We start from the raw sequence: 19,200 nt of genomic DNA, 5'->3' as shown, positions 1-19,200 counted from the left end.
GGCATGTGTGACCCGGGCATGTGTGACCCGGGCATGTGTGACCTGGGTATGTGTGACCCGGGCATGTGTGACCAGGGCATGTGTGACCCGGGCATGTGTGACCCGGGCATGTGTGACCCGGGCATGTGTGACCCGGGCATGTGTGACCTGGGTATGTGTGACCCGGGCATGTGTGACCCGGGCATGTGTGACCTGGGTATGTGTGACCTGGGTATGTGTGACCAGGGCATGTGTGACCTGAGCATGTTCGACCCGGGCATGTGTGACCCGGGCATGTGTGACCCGGGCATGTGTGACCCGGGCATGTGTGACCTGGGTATGTGTGACCTGGGTATGTGTGACCAGGGCATGTGTGACCCGGGCATGTGTGACCTGAGCATGTTCGACCCGGGCATGTGTGACCCGGGCATGTGTGACCCGGGCATGTGTGCATGTGTGACCTGGGTATGTGTGACCCGGGCATGTGTGACCCGGGCATGTGTGACCTGGGTATGTGTGACCCGGGCATGTGTGACCCGGGCATGTGTGACCTGGGTATGTGTGACCTGGGTATGTGTGACCCGGGCATGTGTGACCCGGGCATGTGTGACCTGGGTATGTGTGACCCGGGCATGTGTGACCCGGGCATGTGTGACCTGAGCATGTTCGACCCGGGCATGTGTGACCCGGGCATGTGTGACCCGGGCATGTGTGACCCGGGCATGTGTGACCCAGCCATGTGTGACCCAGCCATGTGTGACCCGGGCATGTTTGTGAAAAAAAAGTGCATAGAAAAACAACCCAAACATGGAATAAAAAATAAAGCAGACAATTTGGGATTAATACAATTTAATTCAGAGAATAAAATTAAGTACAACAAATTTAATAAAAATAAAATAATTTTAGAAAGTAATATATTACACAAAACCTGAAAAAAACACAAGTGGAATAAATTAAGCATTAATCATTTCTATTGATGAAAATACATAAATAAACTTGGGGTTAAAAAAACAAACTATAATTTAGAGAAAAAAATAAGTAAATGTTTCACGAAAATTGAAGCATATTTGAAGACATCAATAAAAATAAAATAAAATATTTTTTAAAACATAATAAAAAAAAACCGAACCTGAAAAAAAATTGTTCATGGAATAAATATTTTCCAAAAGTATAATAATTTAAATAATTAATAATTTAAAAAACTGGGTGGTAAAAAAATATACTATAATTTTGAAAAAAAAAAACAAAATTAAAGGGTATTTTACTTCATTTTGGTAGGAAATTTTAACCTTTATTCTCAATTTAAATTGAAAAATAAAAAATTCATTCGGCACTTTCATTTTGTTTGTATTTAAAATCCATTTCACATGTTTATCACTGCTCAAAATTCAATATTTGTTTTGTTATTACATTTAAAAAAAATCCTCCCCAAAAAAGTATTTTTGTCACGTGGAAATTAAATGGCATTTCAGCTTTGGTTTACTCATATATATTTTATTTTATTACTTTGGTGTGGAATTTCTCCATTCAAAATAGTTCCATATTTTCCCATTTTCTTTGACCTTTATTTATTACTCGAGGTTTTCTGCTCCTCACCTGATGTCTATTGTGAGGATGAGAACAGTGAAGAACCATTCCTCGGCGGGAGAGACCCTCACCCCTCCATCTGCCCCCTCAGTACCTCTCCAGGTGGAGACCTGTCCTCGTCCACAGTCACACCAGCAAGAGGCACCTCACTTTGGTGGTTTCCTCCTCTGGAGTATCCGTGTCCACAGGTGACACCATCGGAACCACACAGACACGCAGGTGACCGTGTAGGTCCACTGGAACAAGAGTGTTTAAATACGGACGGGGCAGGAGGCCTGAGAGCCGAGGGCCCGGATGGGACCCGGTGGGTGAGTCAGTCAGGTTCAGAAGTCCCCTCCTGGTCTGGAGCGCCGAATCAGTCCCAGGTCCTCCGTCACTCCTCTTCTACATAGGTGGATGGGAACCAGCCCACCTGAGGAAGAGAACATCTCAGAATCTGGTCCTCTTCTTCGGCTGCGATCAAACATGACTCTGTGTTTTCCTTCAAAAAAATCGGTTTCAAACTTGTTAAAATGCACGCGGAGTTTGTCATCACCGGCATCATGTTGGATTCGTGTTTAAAGGGCAAACTTTATCGGAAACTTGGTGTTGCTCTGAGTCAATTTATCAATATAAACAGAGCGAGATGAAGCCGCGACACAAACGCTTGGATTCTCTAGCATCATCTGCTCATTAAAGGAGGCTGGATCTGAGTCAAATACGTGGAGGTCTTCCTCTCTGAGGACTAAAAATAACCCCCCTCCACCTGGTTCTGGGTCAAACCCTCGGGCTCCTTACATCTCCATGTCCCAGACAAACACAACCTTGAGAAGTGTAGCAATATTTCATGATCTCTTTTCTGTAGGGAGGAGCTTCTTCTGGGGTCATTTCCCACCAGCGTCACCCTCGAGTCCTTCTTCATCTCCAGCTGTGTCTCTCCTCTCTCCAAGCCATCTGACCTCCATCACTCTCTCCTCAGGTTCCTCTGATAGACTTCATCACTCAAGTAGATGAGGTATCATGAAACAGTGTCCTCATTTTCAGAGGCCACTAGATGGAGCTCTTGGTTTAGAAATGAGGTTTCATTGAAACAGTTGTTCAAGTCCAAACATTTTACAGCAGACAGCGCCACCTGGCGGTGTTTCATGAAACCTCATCGCGTCAGTGACCTCTACTGTCCTGGAAAGCTTTTGCTCCAGCTGCTGCTCCGACACCACCATCGTCTCCACCCTGGTTGCACTCTCTTCTTCACCTCCCTTCATGACGCTGAAGGACTGACCCCAGATCCACGTCTCCTACCCCTCGACTGACGAACAAAATCCACAGATGGAGTCTAGGCACAGGCGATACGTACAAAAAAGTTATCGTGATAAACATTAGGATTTGTTGATGTTTCAATAGAACAGTGAACTCAGTGCAGAGATGAGAAACTCAATGTTTCAGGTCTCTGGTAGAAGCCGCTGGTGTCTGACAGGCTGCTCTGCCAGCTTTATTTAGGGGTTAAACTGAGCCGTCTGTCTGCTGTGTCTCATGTCTCTGAACAGTTGACTTGAACTATGGAGCAGTCTGGACACATTTCCTAGATGCTGCTGAAGAAACATTAGAACTCAGGTGAAGAAATGATCATGGAGTCAGATTCTATTCTCCAAATCATTATTGTCCTGTGTGATGAAAAACCTTTTCACAATTCTCTCTCCTAAAATGCTTGTTTTCCATGGCCTTATTGAAGATGTCACTCACACTTTGAGGCTTCAGAATTTGTTGATGGTCCCTAACTGATGGCGGCTCGTAGCATTAGCGCTGCCTGTGAGAGTGTGTCCTCCATCAGTGAAGCCTAATGGGGACGCGGAAGAGGACACCGCCGCCAATATCCAACTGTTTTCACCTTGGCAGCAGGAGACCTGCATGTGTTGATGTGAACCAAGGCAGACGAGAACCTATGAGGACCACTCCATCTTATCAAAGAAACAGGGACCCAGAGAGTCAGAGTCGACCAGTGTCATGATCAAAGGTTCCCTGGATTCAAAATCACTTTCAAACTACCATGGTGAACCAAAGTCCACCACACTCTCCACAGCTGTCACACGCCGCGGAGCTGGAGAGCGCGGCGCCGTCACGGTCTCCTCATGTTCACGTGTGTGTATCGAACTTATGGTGAGATGCAGATGTGTCATCGTGGAGATTGTACTGGAAATGAAAGGCCATAATCGGCTGTACACTACTCCGGTTTTCACCCTCAGTGGAGGCTGCGGCTGGAGTTGTTCTCCGCCTGTGACTCCAGAGGGGAAACAGGGAGTGGAAAACCCACCCGGCCGTTGATCTCTCCTCGCCACCATCCGTTGGACATCTTGGTGTAGATCTTGATAATGTCTCCCTGCAGCAGCGACAGCTCCCATGAGTCTCGGGAGCTGAAGTCGTAGCGGGCCACGGCCGTGCCGAGCACCCTGGGAGCGAAGACTGCGAGAGAGAGAGAGGGAGGAAGCATTACGAAGCTGGGGCTGCTCTTCCCTGCAGCCGCGGCGCCACATCTCATATCGACAGAAACGCTCTCCAGGATGGATATGGTGGGATGGAGGGGTTAAAGGATGTGCTGCAGAGGTGTTCAGTAACCCTGGGAATCACTTCAACAGATGAGATCATTCACGGAGATTTCAAAGGTGTTCATGTTCACCCTCAAAACTGTCCGATGTGAATGAGTGAATGAGGAGAAATGTGGCGACTTGGTGCTGGGGAAGTGTCTCTTCCTGTCAGGAAGCAGCATGTGTGAGCAGGTGAGGCAGCAGGGAGCGTGGTGTCTCATCATCATCTTCACCTTCATCATCACTGCTGCTGCTTCCCTCTGCTGCCTCATCGTGCCGAACAAGCTCCGGCAGGTGAGCGTCCCCAGCACACGCCCACTGTGGTTATGACACACGTACGACACATGGGTGGGATGAAAGAGAAGCACAGGTGGAGTCACCATCGCATGCAGAGGGAAGTTCACCAGTCATGCACTAGATACATGCGCCACACTCCTGCACATGCACGTCATCACTGTCACCTTCACCTTCATCATCATCAACCATCACCATCATCGTCATCATCATCACTTTCATCACTTTCATCATCATCATCATCACTTTCATCATCAACAACCATCACCGTCACCATCATCATCACATCACCTTCATCATCATCATCATCATCACTGTCACCTTCATCATCATCTTCATCACTTTCATCATCATCATCGTCATAACTGTCACCTTCATCATCATCTTCATCATCTTCATCACTTTCATCATCATCATCGTCATCGTCATCACTGTCACCTTCATCATCATCTTCATCACCGTCACCATCATCATCACCATCACCTTCATCATTTTCATCATCACCATCATCATCACCATCACCTTCATCATCATCTTCATCACTTTCATCACTTTCATCATCATCATCATCACTTTCATCATAATCTTCATCACCATCATCATCGTCATCGTCATCACTGTCAGCTTCATCATCTTCTTCATCGCCTTCATCATCATCTTCATCACTTTCATCATCATCATCGTCATCATCATCATCATCATCATCTTCATCACCGTCACCATCGTCATTGTCATCATCATCATCATCTTCTTCTTCATCATCACCATCATCTTCATCATCAGCATCATCTTCATCAGCATCGTCATCATCATCACCTTCATCATCACCATCATCTTCATCAGCATCATCATCATCACCATCATCATCATCACCATCATCATCATCACCTTCATCAGCATCAGCATCATCATCTTCATCAGCATCATCATCATCACCTTCATCATCAGCATCATCTTCATCATCACCATCACCATCATCTTCATCATCACCATAATCATCATCATTATCACCATCATCATCACCTTCATCACCTTCATCATCTTCATCATCTCCATCACCTTTGCTCACACATTCCATGGCGGACGATAGTCACCTAACACTGACTAGACGTTTTTCACTTCAGCCAATAACAACCTGCTGCATGCCCTCACACCACCATGCTGCAAGTGCAGTGGCTCGTGAGCTCCTCCAGGAGGCCTTCACCATCATTTGGAGGAGACAATGATGGTTTTGTGTTCGGAGCTCAAGAGGATCTCCAGCCACTTTGTCTGCACCTAAACGCATCTCTACCAACAGCAGGGCAGTTGAACCAAAGCAATGTACAGACAATAAATGACAATAACTGAACTAACTGGAGAAAAGCAAACCATTTCTGGTGGAATGTCTGTGTTGGTGTTTAAAGCCCACGATTAATATTGCCTGTGGCTACAGAGCCAAAGCAGCGGTCAGCACCTTGGTCCTGCTAACAAATGCTTTTGCTGCTTTTTCACCTGCAGAGAGCAGAAGCAATTACTCTCACTCCAGCGACAGCACAACAAGCCATGCAACCATCCACGCAGGAGCACAGACTCGTAATTGAGTCACGGCCGCGCCACGGCAGGCGGCAACGTGTACCTGACCAGAAAGGCGCGGAGGAGGGAGGAACAAAGCCGCAGCTGCCATGGTGAGCTGCACGGTGGCGGTGGGATTCAGGTGGGAGCAGAGACAGGACAGAAGAGAAGTCAGTTCGCTTTCACAGAGAGGAAGGAAAGTTCGCTTTCACACATCAAAGCTGACTTCCGCGTCTTGTATTTTGAGGCTCAGATCAAAACCAGCGCATCCATCCGTAACACGCCATCATTTCCTTGAGGCCCGTATCACATCGAGTCATCCAGTCCAAGCACTCGTGACACAATACGAGTGATAAATGATGGAGGCTGGCGCAGTGACGCTGCAGCGGGTCAACATTTGGAGGGATTACATCCCTGCCACCAAGCCAAGAGTTTCACCAGCCAACATGACGTGAAGTCTCAAGAGGAGCTGCGCAAACACCGACTCCTGTCAACACCAGTGAGGACTCACCACCAGCATCAGCCGTGGTGGTGGTTTCATCCCCGACACGTGGGAGACATCGATCATCATCAGGAAGTGAAAATGAATAAACACAGAGACGTTTTCAGTCACTGCCTACACAACTCTCTGGTCTTTCTCTGTGACTCACTGCCTCTCGTGTCTTTACCAACAGAAGATGTCGCGTGTTCGACGCCAGTTCAAAATCTTCAGCAGTTATTACACTATAAGGAGCAGCTAGTGACCGAAACATAGAGAGAACACAATGGTGGATGTGCTGCGGCGAACTCTGTTGAGAACCTCAGCAGAAATGACTAGTTTGGAGGTCACCGGAACATAAGGTGCGCCCTCTAAATTTAAGAAATACATGCATCTATGTGCATAAGCCGCGCTGGTCTGCAGGTCACAGGTACGGCGGCGCGGTCTACGCTATAGAAAGGTGAGTGAACACGTTGACATGACGACCCGAAACCTGAATTATTAACTGTGCCGTATATAATTTTAACTATATATACGGTATTTTCCGGACTATGAGCCGCTACTTTTTTTCACGACCGTTTTCAAAACTAGAAAGCACCAGTGCACCAACGGCTTATGGACCAGTGCAGCTTACGTACGGAAAAGATCTATTTTCCTTCTTAAATTTCGTGGGTGCGGCTAATATTCCAGTGCACTCTATAGAAAATACAGGACATAGATATAAACAGCATAGTCCAACTACTGGAGAAAGAATGGAATTTCTCTTTGTCGGACTCCACGAACTTGATAGCGCAACTAAGCTAGCATGTAGCTAGTAGCTGGTCTATGACCGGACTGGGTGAATTGCGGCTGCGCGAGCTTCAGCTACACAGTGGAAGTAAACAAACTTCGGTCTGATGATGTCTAATAATCTTCTATACAATGGAGAAGTTGCGTGTGGAACCTGATGCAGTGTGTGTTCCTCGGTCTGAGCCCATGACTGGAGTGATCACATGACAAACCTACTGTGTTTTGGAACACGCCATGATAATGATTTGCAGATTAGTTTTCAACGTCTTTCACTGGTGGTTTTGATCCTTCGTTCTCACAAGAAGACGTGTTTGTTGGTTTAAGGAGGTGACATTAGGTCCATGTTAGCAACCATTAGCATAGTTGCTAAGCTAGTCAATGGGCGAGCAAAAGCTCGACTCTGTACTTTAGATACAACAAAGTGTAGACAAAGATGGCGGCTCCATGACGGTGACACCGTGGCCCTGAAGTTGGCTGCACCTGAGACCGGCTGAAGGGGTGGAGCCCCACTTTAGCATCAATAAAACATTTATGATTTCATTGGTTTGATGTGACGCAGCTACACATCCTGAATGAAAAATGAGAGAAATAATTCGGCCACAACAGCTCAACTCAGTCATCGGTCTGTGACATACAGTTCACCCTTTTTTGTTTTGGACAGCAAACACGGGCATGGCGCGAGCACGACATCATTTTCACAGGCAATTTACCGAGCCCCTTTTTTTGAAAACGCAGGGGAGGAAACCAAAAAATGAAAGCCAGACGGATGATGCGGACGAGGCCTTAAACGACGGGGGGAAGAGACAGCTGCGTCCCCGCCTTACTTTGCAAACAAAGGCGAGTTCCAGTGGCTCAGCATATTGTTTACTCGGGCCGGCGTTCGGCTTTCTTCACGACGGCGGTTTTGAGATTCAATCCATTTGGTGTTTTTGTCTTACTTTGGCATGACATCTGTCTTTCCACAGAGGCTGTTTACCAGAAAGAGAGCGCGCTGCCCACACTAAGTCTGTCTATGGGGGTGGACGACTTAAGGCAACATTAATCAATCCCACAATGCACTGAGGCAACAGCGGCTCTGACAAGGCTCTCTCACTGATGGTAGCGCCGCGAATGGCAACCGTGTACAAACGCAGCACTCGCAGAGCGGCTTTGAAGCATGATGCGTTGGGAGAGCGGCGCTGCCAAAAGAGGCAGGGGGACGAGGATGTAGCAGAATGTTACATCGGAACAGACATGAAGGCCTCGCGTCGCCTTTGTTCCCGCGCGCGCCCGCCTGCCTCTGCCATTGCCGCCGCTGTGTTTGTTTACATGTTTGTCTCTCTTTAAGTTAACTGTTTACCTCCAGCTGCTTCCTGCTCTTTTGAATCATATCATCCCCGCAAACTTTCCCTCCGGTTTTTGTTGGAAAACATCTCAGCTGGACAAAGGGAGGGGGGGGGGGGGATCCCTCAGGTTGGAGATGGCAGGCGGCTGTCACAGACTTTTCTCCACCGCCGGTCCAAGTGAAATGTCATGTCCTGTCAGTAAAATTGTGACGCCGTCTCGGAGCAGCGTGCAGAGCGTGACGTTGGGAGTCGCAGGCTCCCGGTGCTTGCCTGAGGCGTTAGACCCTAACTGGGACTCCTCTGCCAAAGCCAGCGAGCTGCCAAAGCTCTTTTCTATTTATTTCACTCACTGTCTCTCCCACTCGCTCCTTTGTTTCCTTCCTTTATCTGGATCTCACGTACCTTCCCTTTGTACCCCGGATAAACAGAGGAATCCAGGTTGCAGAAGCGCGGGGATTCAGAATTCAGAGACTTGTGACTCTTTGCTGTACATTATGGCAAATTGCTGGAGGATAAAAGAATGGGCGGCTTTTCTGAGGGAGTCGATAGGTTCCGCAGCTCCATCACGCCTTATTAAATTGAACTCCCCAGCAACATCTTGTCTCTGCAAACTAATCCATACTCTGTACGCCTCACATTCATGTCAAGCCTGTAATGTCTCAGCGAATCCTTTCACAGTCTTGCGTCTCCTTCAAAGCACTAATGCAGGTGAGGTTCATCCTGTTGCTGGAGGAAGAACGGCGGAGAGTCTTCATTTTCCGTGCCAAAAGGGCCATTTTCTCAGACATAAAGCAGATGTGTGCATGTTTTTCAGGTGAACCCTTGTGTCCACCGGGATCCGTGGCATGGAAACCATGAATTTATTTGATCTTTCCTGTTACGTTGTAACCCTATAGCGCTCCGACAGACCTTTCCCATGCTCTCCGCTTCTCTGGGTTCAGCACCGAGGACTTGAAACGAAGGTTTAATTTTACTTAAACAGCGAGACGATGCACAGTGATCACACACCCTCGGAACTAGGCTGGAGGCTAAAGGTCCACTGATGCTCCCTTCATGTGCGAAAATGTACCAACGTTCATGACAACTCCAAAACCAACATGGCGACAGTGTATTGACACGATGTGGTCGGTGAGGCCATTAAATATGTCTCCACTGGAGGACGGAGAATTTCCATTGTTACGTCTTCTTTGTGTCTCAAAGCTACGTATTGTGTAGTAACAGCAACACTGCCCCCCATGGTTTCTGGTGGTACTGCTCCATTTGGCCTGTATCCGTAAGCTTTGTGGAAACGTGAAGAAATACGGAGGAAATGAAGGCAGCGCACGGACAGAAGGCTCCGTCCGGATCCGGATCCGTACGTAAGGCTGAGCATAAATGGGACTTTAATGCTAAGCTAAATGACTCATCAATGCTACTTCAATGAGCGAATCAGCACCAAAGACACTGAAGACAAAATTGGAGTGATGAAACTCTACATTATTGCATTACATTCTCTACATTATTTAACTACATTATTTCAAATAGTCCGTTATTGACAGATGATCAGAGAAATACCGAAATTCCCGGACGAATCAGCGCACCGGAACATAAGCCACGCCCACAAAATTTAAGAAGAAAATATAATTTGTACGTGTCTAAACTGCGCTGGTTTTTTATGGACGAGATTTTAAAAAGGTCCAACATCGAGACTTAGAATGAAAAACAACTTGATGTTTAGAACTAGTTAGATAGCTACACTGACTTTGTTCTTTCCACTCGCCGCGCAACAAAAAATGTCGGGAATACGCACAGGCGAAAGCAGCGTATTGAGCGCTTTAATGTAAATAAAACGTCTGCGATTTCATCTGTATGACGGAACTGAGAGTCAACACTTGTCAGTGTCAAAAATACACGTATCGGTCGCATCACAGTTCAGCGCGTATGAAAAAAGCAGCAGTAAATAGTCCACATCCTTGGTACATTATCACTTTGAAGGTGTTTTGACTGACAGAGCATGAAGAGGTCGTAAATGATGTCACATACTTCAGTGCGTGAGTTTCCTTCAACGCACTTTCTCTCCTTCACTGATAGGAAAATAACTAGAGCCGAGATTTCCTGCTATCGTGGAAGTTCCATCGACAGATCGGCACTAAGTGACGCCACACTGGAACGTTGTACTCACAACATAACGTTGTGTTTCATCCCAGAGAGGGATCTTTGATATTGAAGTGCTGATTACGACCGACAAATTCCGAGATGAATCCCGAGATCCATGAGTGGAAGCTGAGCTCAGACCAGCACTCGGCCTCACCAGGAAAGTTAATGCAAACATGCTCCGAAAGAAAATGTCGATGAACCTTCCTGGACAAGATTCAACTGTCGGGCGAAACAAGACAAAACAAATGCTGGGAATCTATTATTAATTCGAGGATAATTGGACGCTGACCTTTTCAGCTCTGGGAGCTCTTTTTCTAAAGCTGAAGAAATGAGAAAGTTTGCCAAGCAGACTTACCATTGTCAGTCTTGCTAACAGCCCACGGCGTGTTTCCATTGGACAGTTCCCTATAGGGGACGTGCAGAGTGGTGTCGAGACTGCTGAAACCTTCCTTTAAAGAGTGCTGTTTGTAGTACTCCACCAGGTCCTGCATGAAACAGGCGCAGGAAAACAAAAGCCCTTCAGAAATGGAAAATCAGGGTAACTCTGGATGGCTGCACGCGGAGAGGAAGACAAGACACACAGAGGAAAAGAGGCTCATATTTTCTCAGGTAAATAACACTGACAAAGTGTTTACAAAAAATATATCGACCTTGAGTGGAGGGTCCCGTGATTCTGTATTTCCTGACTTGTGTTGTCTGGAATTCACCGGCAAAACTTACACAAGATCAGCTTCTGGCCCTGAGAAGAACTCATCAGCTCCCGGGGGAAGTCACGCACACCTCAATATTTATTAGTCACAGAATTATCTTGCAGGTTTTAATGGGAGATTTTTCACAAACGGTGGGACAAAACATGGGTTTGTCGCCTGATCAAGTGCCTTATCAAGTGTTAAAAGGACACTCACAGTGAGTTGTTCTCTACCATGCTGTAGTTGACTTTTGTCCAATATAATAATAATAATAAATAATAATAATAATAATAAAATTCACTTCAATTCAATTGTTTTCCATGAACTAAAAATACTGGCACATTAACAATTCTCACTCTTTGGATTCAAATTTGGCATCTAAATGGTTCATTTTAATTTACATTTTAAGAAATAATGTGGAATTTAAGATTATAGTGTTCAAGATGGAGAACATTTTTATTTATTTCTTGGTCATTTTTGACGAAAAATTCTCTATTAATTCCCTCTAAAATATTCCCTTTGGCATCCCACGATATCAGAAACATCAGCTCCTGAAGTGTCAACATTCGCGCTCAAACTGTCAAATAACGGGTTAAAAATGATTGAATGCTAAGTATTTGAGATCAACACTGACGTGGAATGAATGATTTCTTTTGTAAAACTATGGAGGAAATGCTAAAAGTGGACATTTTTCAGGAGACAGTCGCGTCCCATTTCAGCGCAGTTTCTGGTGCGTGGCTCCTAAAAGTGAGAAAAGTTGAGTCAAGGTGCAAAATAAACCCAAGGTTACACGCAGTAACCCTGGTTCTATGACTGTGCGGCCCTATAAAGAAGCCCAACACGGCATGCATGAAGTAGAGTCAATAATGTTCAGATGCGTGACATACGGAAAGCAAAGCAATTTGGGGTTGTCTGTACTTTATAAGGTCAGAATATCAGCTCTAAAAGTGGTTTAAAATAGAGCTCTGAACTCAACGGCATGTTTGTCCAGTTCCCTCGGACAGATCTGAGCGTTCCTATTGGCCGCCATCTTGTTTTTCTCTCTCCTGGTGGGTCCACCTGACGCCGCCTATTGAAATCCTCATGGACTGGTGTGGTACGGATCAAAATGTCCGTCAACTTCTGATCCTGGAAGTGCTTTGCTGCAACACGCTCCGTGATCTGGTTCACTGACGTCTGACTGCAGCAACACACAGGGCCGAAAACACCAAGCCTGTGCAGTTGGCCTGACATTTAGGAGGCGCACGAAGCGTGTGTGCGGTGGCATCAATCTAGTGCGGGAAGCCTCCTGAAGGTTTGGCCCCAACTGTACCTCGTAAATCTCGAGGTTTTCACAGATGGTCTCATGTCAAGGAGGCTGGCTTTGAAAGCCTTTACAGTAGCCTTGTGAGGATGAAGATATTTGGCCATAAATATTGATGGCAGCCATCTTCACACACAGGTGATGCATGACTTCCTGCGCACGCAAATGCAAGAGCCATCAATGGTTTAAGACGTTTAAGCACCGGGACGTTACGAGCCAGCGGGTCGGGCCGGGCAGCAGAAGTATGTCAAAATCGTGAAAGTCATTACAGCAACAGAACTCCATGCAAAGTTGAGTCCATTACCAGCACGGTCTTGAAGAGTCGGCTCTCAGCGATGTAAAAGCAGCCGTCCTTGGTCAGAATCTTAATGTGCTTCACTCTATCGTTGAACCTGTGGGGGATGAATAAGACATGGGGCTGCTAATCAACTATACATGCATCCACATCAATCCTGCCTCCATTCTGAAGTCACGAAGGTCTGTCAGCCTGTCAGCCGCTGCTGAGTCGGGCACTTTGATTCGTCCAAAACATCACGATTTGCTTGCCTCTCTCTCGGCCGCTGACCACTTTCACTCACGTAACCAGAGACGCCGCGTCCAGCTCGCGCTTTCTGACCCGGTGAAATGAGTGTGTGGAGTCGCAACCGAAACAATTTTATGTCATAAGTCAAGCGTCTATTTAACCTTCCTGCGAACAATTTTTGGGTCATACGAGTTCAGAAATACTTTTCACTTTACTGTGTAATTGTGAGGGGGAAAAATATTCATGGTAAATAATTTCAATGTAAATATGAATCATAAAATATACCATAAGCTAAGTAAAATTTATAATAATAAAAATAAGAATAATGGTTGTTGTTATTATTGTTGTTGATAATAAGGCTACTAACAACAACAATAATAATTTTATCTGACAATACAGATATCAAATCAGTTTTTCCTCAGCTATAACATATAACATATTATATATATTTTTCATAAAGTTTTGTTTGGTTCATGATATTATTTTCAAATTAAAAAAACAAGAATAGACGCAAATAAAAAAACAAAAAGAAAATGATATAAAAAATTAAAATGAATGAATATTTAAAAATAAAATAAAAAATAACTGAATGAAAAAAATTTTTTTTTTCTTTTTTTGTATTGTTCCAGCTCAATTATTCTCAATTTTCTGGAATGTTTTCAGAAAGACAATTCAATTGAAAAGTTGCAGTAGCAATATAGAGCATAAGAACAAGCTGGACCAAGAGATAATAACCACGACATCATCATTTTCCATGACTAAAACTTTGCCACTGTCCTTGCTCCTCACACACGACCGTTGTTCCAACAGAATTACAATCTTTACGTTTCATATTTACGTTTCATTCTCCTGAAACTGGTGAAGAAAGGCGAACGGGTCTATTTAAGCTGGTGATGAACCTCTATCCACGCCCTCCATGAACAACACAGGCAACATTTGTTCTGACTTCAGCGGATCATCCGGGCCACTCCGAAGCCCTCATGACCGGTGGCGGCCATATTGGAAACTGATGCTTGCGATGTGCAGTCCTTTTATTGATGCTTCAGAATCAAATGGGTTTCTTCATGAGCCTTGAAGATTTAAATCAACATCAGAGGTGGAACTACAGAGGCGAATAACAGAGAACATGAAGTGATTTCTTCTATAAAACCGGGCACCAACCAGCAGCTCGCGTTGTTTGTACTTAGAAACCAACATCTGGCGGGAGCGTCTTTGCGTGGAGCGCTGGACGACCTTGCAAACAAGCGCTTTATTCTCTGAAGAAGGAGGCGGCGTGCGCCGATGTGAATGTCGAGATGGAATGCGAGAGAGGCAGCGGAGCCGTTATCCACGACTGCGGACACAAACAGCGGTATTAAAGGGTTCCAGATGATTAGCGGGATCCTCTGTTTATAGCCCAACCGTCTCCAGCCGCCATCCCGATAATGATCTTAAGCATCGAGAAAGGCAATTAGGATTGGAGCCGTCCCGAAACTGGCCCTGCACTTCAAAGCTTTGACTCGAGGAGCGGCTCCAGTCCAGCAGCCCGGACGTCTCAGGCGAAGCGCTCTGACTCGCCCAGCGCCGTTTCAGTGAGCAACCTGGTGATCTCTCACTGGTCAAGAGGAGTGGATTTGCCTTTTTCTGGGGAAGTATCTTTCTTTTTTTTAAGTCGGAACAAGCTTTGATGTAGCTTGAAAGACGTCAGCTTGTTAAACGGATAGTGATGCATTTCAAAGGCGCAATAGAGAAGCAGTCAACGACCAGATAAAGGGGCCGTTTGTTGGAGCCTAAAGGATTGAGTGTTTTATCTACAAGCCGAGCGCAGTCCGTCTTTTGATATATATTTCTGAGCGCGATCGCGAGGAGCGCCGGGTGCATCCTAATGCAAACCGACCAGGCCTCACTGGGTCACGTGTCAGGGCCTGAGTGACAGGAAGCTAACCGGACCTCTGACTCTTTATGGAGTGGAGCGAGGCGCTGGTTTATTCAGACTTTTCTTGGCCGCAGATGGCTTGTCCCGTCGCGCAGTTTAGAATAAAAATGATGGGAAAGAGTTGTGCGTCTGTCAGAGCTAATGAGCTCTCAGACTAGCATTAGCCGTGATGCGCGATGAAGAAGCAGTTGTCGCCTCATTAACGGCTCAATCGGAGGATTAAACAGAAGATGTTTCGGTGTTTAGAACGGCGATGGAGGGGAATGTGCGATCATCCTTCCAGCCGTCTCTAAAAACAAAACCCTCCTGGTGTCGCTCACCGAAACGCTTGCCGTTAAACCAGACATCAACAGCAGCTGGACTCTGCGAAACGCGCGGCTGGCAAGTCTGAAGCGTTTGTTGAGCTCAGCGGCGGCGCATGGCTTCCTGCAGTGGACGTCACCGCTGCAGAAGCAAAATTGGGTTTGACAGAGACATGAAAATCTAAGATTCCACCACGGTGGATGAAGGGGAATATTTTGTCTTTTGGAATCCTGATCAGAACACATCACTACTTACAGGACGTTGCAGAGTACACACAGCGCTGCGTGGCTGGATCTCATCCTCGGTTTAGTTCCACACAAGAGGCCTGATCAAAGTCAGAGTCGCACTAATTGACTTGATATATCCCGGCGTCCAAAATAGAAGGCTTTTAAACTTGGACTTCACTTGATAGTACTGGGTTTATTTGGATTTTTTCTTTTTGTTCATCTGTTTAAGATTCTACTGTGGGGAAACTGCAACTAAACCCAGAGAGCGTTTAGCCTCGGGATGGATACCTGATGCAAGTCACGCTGTTGGAAATATTTTTTTTTTACCTCCCAGGACCTTTTCACGCAGTAGTTTAGTCCTCAACAACAGTCGGGTTGATGGTGATGCAACCGTCTGTGAAAGTTTTCAGTCCTTTTTTATCCCGATTTTGCCCCTTACTGACCAAGGATGTAAAAAAAAAAAGCCTGACTAAAGTCTCTCTCTACTTCTTTTTCCTTCTTCTCCCTTCAGAGGAGGCCACAGCGGATCATCCTCCTCCATCTCACCCTGTCCTCTGCTTCCTCTCCTCTCAAACCAACAGACCTCATGTCCTCCTTCACCACCTCCATCAATCTCCTTCCTCTCCACCTTCTGCCTGGCAGTTCCAACATCTCAACATCTTCATCTACCACTGTACTGGTTCTCTCTCTCTCCTCTGTACATGTCCAAACCATCTCCATCCAGCCTCTCTGACTTGGTCTCCTAAACACCTGAGCGCATGTGCTGTCCCTCTGATCCTATCATCATCCTGCTCACTCCCAGAGAGAAACTCAGCATCTTCATCTCTGCTACCTCCAGTTGAGCCTCGGTTCTTCAAGTCCTCCACCTTCTTTATCTCTGCATCCAACTACAGTCTCTCTCAAAAATCGGTACAATAATCCTGTGGTCTGAGGTGCCTTTAGCATTCTCCTGATACTCACCTCTGAAAACGTCCAATATTTACGATCAAAACTTCCGACTTGGAAGCAGCCAATCAAGAAACAAACTGTCAGCAACGTTTTGATGTTTTTTGAGTTGGTGATAATAAACACTCTCAATCCCGGGGACTAAATCTCTGTCCCCTCTGCTGTCGTCCTCACCTGGCGGCAGACGCAACTTTTACTTTTGTTCCCGTCATTTTGATTTTTCGGTTCTGGTTGTTGCGAAGTTTCTTCTTCATTTTATCACGTGTCTTGGCGTCCAAACTTCTCGATCAGTGGTGGGGCTGAATTGGTACGTGACCCCATTCTCACTCCTACGGCGTCAAATAGTGACTATCTTCCACTGAGTTTTGCGACAGATGTTGACGTCAAAATGAGGCTTCCCTTGTGGAACACATGCAAGAGAGGCGTTCTATTTCCTTTACCTGACGCACTGCCCATGGTGTCAGGATGTGCAGCTGAAGACGGGACACGTGCCTCAACGCCGAAGGCTGCCTTTGGCGTCAGTATGGGACGTAAAAGTCCACTTTGTCAACATCAATATATGAGGCCATGGGAGTGAGGATGGGTTGGCTCATATCTAAACTAAGTTGGACAATGATTTTGTGTTTCATTAAAACTTTAGTTTCATTTCTTTATTTATGTGTCATCCTCAGTGTGTTGAGGCGGTTCCTGGGGAGCGATCCCAGAACTCTGGAGTACCCTAAAACCGCCCGCTTAGCTTGACCTCACGGGAACCTTTGCGCGACTTACTTGATGCTGATGGCGTACTCGCTGCCTTCTTTACTCCGGTGCCGCACCAGGTAGGTGCTGTTGCCTCGGTCCTGCAGCTCCACCTCCGCCTGGCATCTCTCCATCGGCCCCGCAAACCTGGACGAGAGCCACTTTAACACCACCGGCGAATGGATGGGACTCATCAGGAAAGTGTGAGTCCTCGCCACTCACCAGAGCTGTGTGGAGTAATCAACAGGTTTGGGAACCTGGCACGCAGAAGAGTGGTGGTTAGTGGCGTGAGTCAATACGGAGGGCGGAGGGCAGCCCTGGTAATATGATCTCCAATCCACAGCTAATGGCTGAAATTGTTCTTCAGCAGTGGGAGAAAAGCGTAATTGAAAAGCACAACACTCCTCTTCAGGCCATCAATAGGAGCCACGATCCGCTGAAGGCGCGGTAATCGCGCTGAATGTCTCCTATCGATTGTGAGAACTTACGCACGGACACGGCCTCACAGCGTCGCTTGGAAAGAAGCCCGTCTTGCTGGTTGCCAGGATTTTGCCCTGCAATGGCAAACGACTGTTAGTTAATCGCATTATATTTGATAAATCCTCAGCAATTAGCGCGCAACAAGCCGCGCAGCTCATTTGTAGCCCAACTTAATTACGCTTCAAACTCCGCCAGCGGTTAGATTTGCTCTGCATCAAAACAAGAGGCTTGTTTAAGACTAAATAATGGATCTTATGCTGCTCTTTGGGTTTCCTGACAACACACCCACAACTGCTTTTTAGTCGCTGGCCTGCAGCAACAGCAACCTTTAGATGAAACAAAAAGAAAAATGGAGCTCACGTTTGAGATCCTGTTCATTAACCTCCATCATTAGTGTGGGAAAATATTTTGTTCATAGGCTGCATCAACAGTTTGTGTAGCAATATTTCGATATTTAATAGACTTTTGATCATGTCGGTAATGTTTCCCTGTTGCTCCATGAAGGAATGCCACAATATAATGCCACAACAAGGCATCGAAACATGATGCTAAAACAAAATATTACAACGCAGTGTTGCGAGGCAGTGTCGCATCGCCTGCCACAACGTAACACCGCTACGAAACACTACAACATAAAATCACAACAACCACAAAAAAACTACAACAAATTGCAATGTAACATCACAGCACAATGTAACACCACAACGAAAATCACAACATAATGGCACGTAATGCCACAACGTAATGCATCAATATACCACCACGATGTAATGCCACGATGTAATGCCACAACGTAGCACCACAGAGAAATGTCATAACGTAACGTCACAACGTAACATCACAACGTAATGCCACAACGTAACGCCACAACGTAATGCCACAACGTAACATCACAACGTAATGTCACAACGTAATGCCACAACGTAACATCACAACGTAATGCCACAACGTAACGCCACAACGTAATGCCACAACGTAACATCACAACGTAATGTCACAACGTAATGCCACAACGTAACATCACAACGTAATGCCACAACGTAATGCCACAACGTAATGCCACAACATAACGCCACAGAGTAATGTCACAACGTAACGCCACAACATAACATCACAACGTAACGCCACAACGTAGAAGAAGTATGAAGCTCACAACAAAATTCCACAATGTTACAGTGTAACAAAAGACACAACATAACGCCACAGAACAGAACATCAGAAACTCTCTGTACTTTCTAAATCTACGACCGCAACTTGCAACATGATGCAACACTGTTCAGCACACTGATAACACAAGGTACACAAACGCTGTGCTTTGAAGTTTGAATTTATGCCACTAAGTGTTAAAATGAGAAAAAATGAACTGAAAACTAGCTCTGT

At 46.0% G+C, this 19,200-nt stretch overlaps 1 protein-coding gene across 5 annotated transcripts in view; it reads right to left on the bottom strand.

Moving 5' to 3' along the window:
• Positions 1-949: 949 nt before the first annotated feature.
• LOC128769086 (guanine nucleotide exchange factor VAV3-like) overlaps positions 950-19,200 on the bottom strand; it is a 49,384-nt gene continuing 31,133 nt past the window's right edge. For 3 of the 5 annotated variants that reach the window (XM_053882383.1, XM_053882387.1, XM_053882385.1), the window contains exons 21-28: positions 17,829-17,894; positions 17,563-17,597; positions 17,371-17,487; positions 12,994-13,081; positions 11,053-11,182; positions 6,034-6,087; positions 3,854-4,002; positions 950-1,978 (exon numbers count right to left, since the gene is read on the bottom strand). In XM_053882383.1, coding sequence (XP_053738358.1) covers positions 1,940-1,978; positions 3,854-4,002; positions 6,034-6,087; positions 11,053-11,182; positions 12,994-13,081; positions 17,371-17,487; positions 17,563-17,597; positions 17,829-17,894 — 678 coding nt within the window. In that variant the 3' untranslated portion in view covers positions 950-1,939. Of the gene's footprint in view, positions 4,003-6,033; positions 6,088-11,052; positions 11,183-12,993; positions 13,082-17,370; positions 17,488-17,562; positions 17,598-17,828; positions 17,895-19,200 lie in introns of all 5 variants that reach the window. The other 2 variants (XM_053882382.1, XM_053882384.1) reach the window with 2 other exon arrangements.

Source organism: Synchiropus splendidus, chromosome 13, assembly GCF_027744825.2.
Source record: "Synchiropus splendidus isolate RoL2022-P1 chromosome 13, RoL_Sspl_1.0, whole genome shotgun sequence".
NCBI classification, from domain to species: domain Eukaryota; kingdom Metazoa; phylum Chordata; class Actinopteri; order Syngnathiformes; family Callionymidae; genus Synchiropus; species Synchiropus splendidus.
This window is presented reverse-complemented; position numbering and strand designations above follow the sequence as displayed.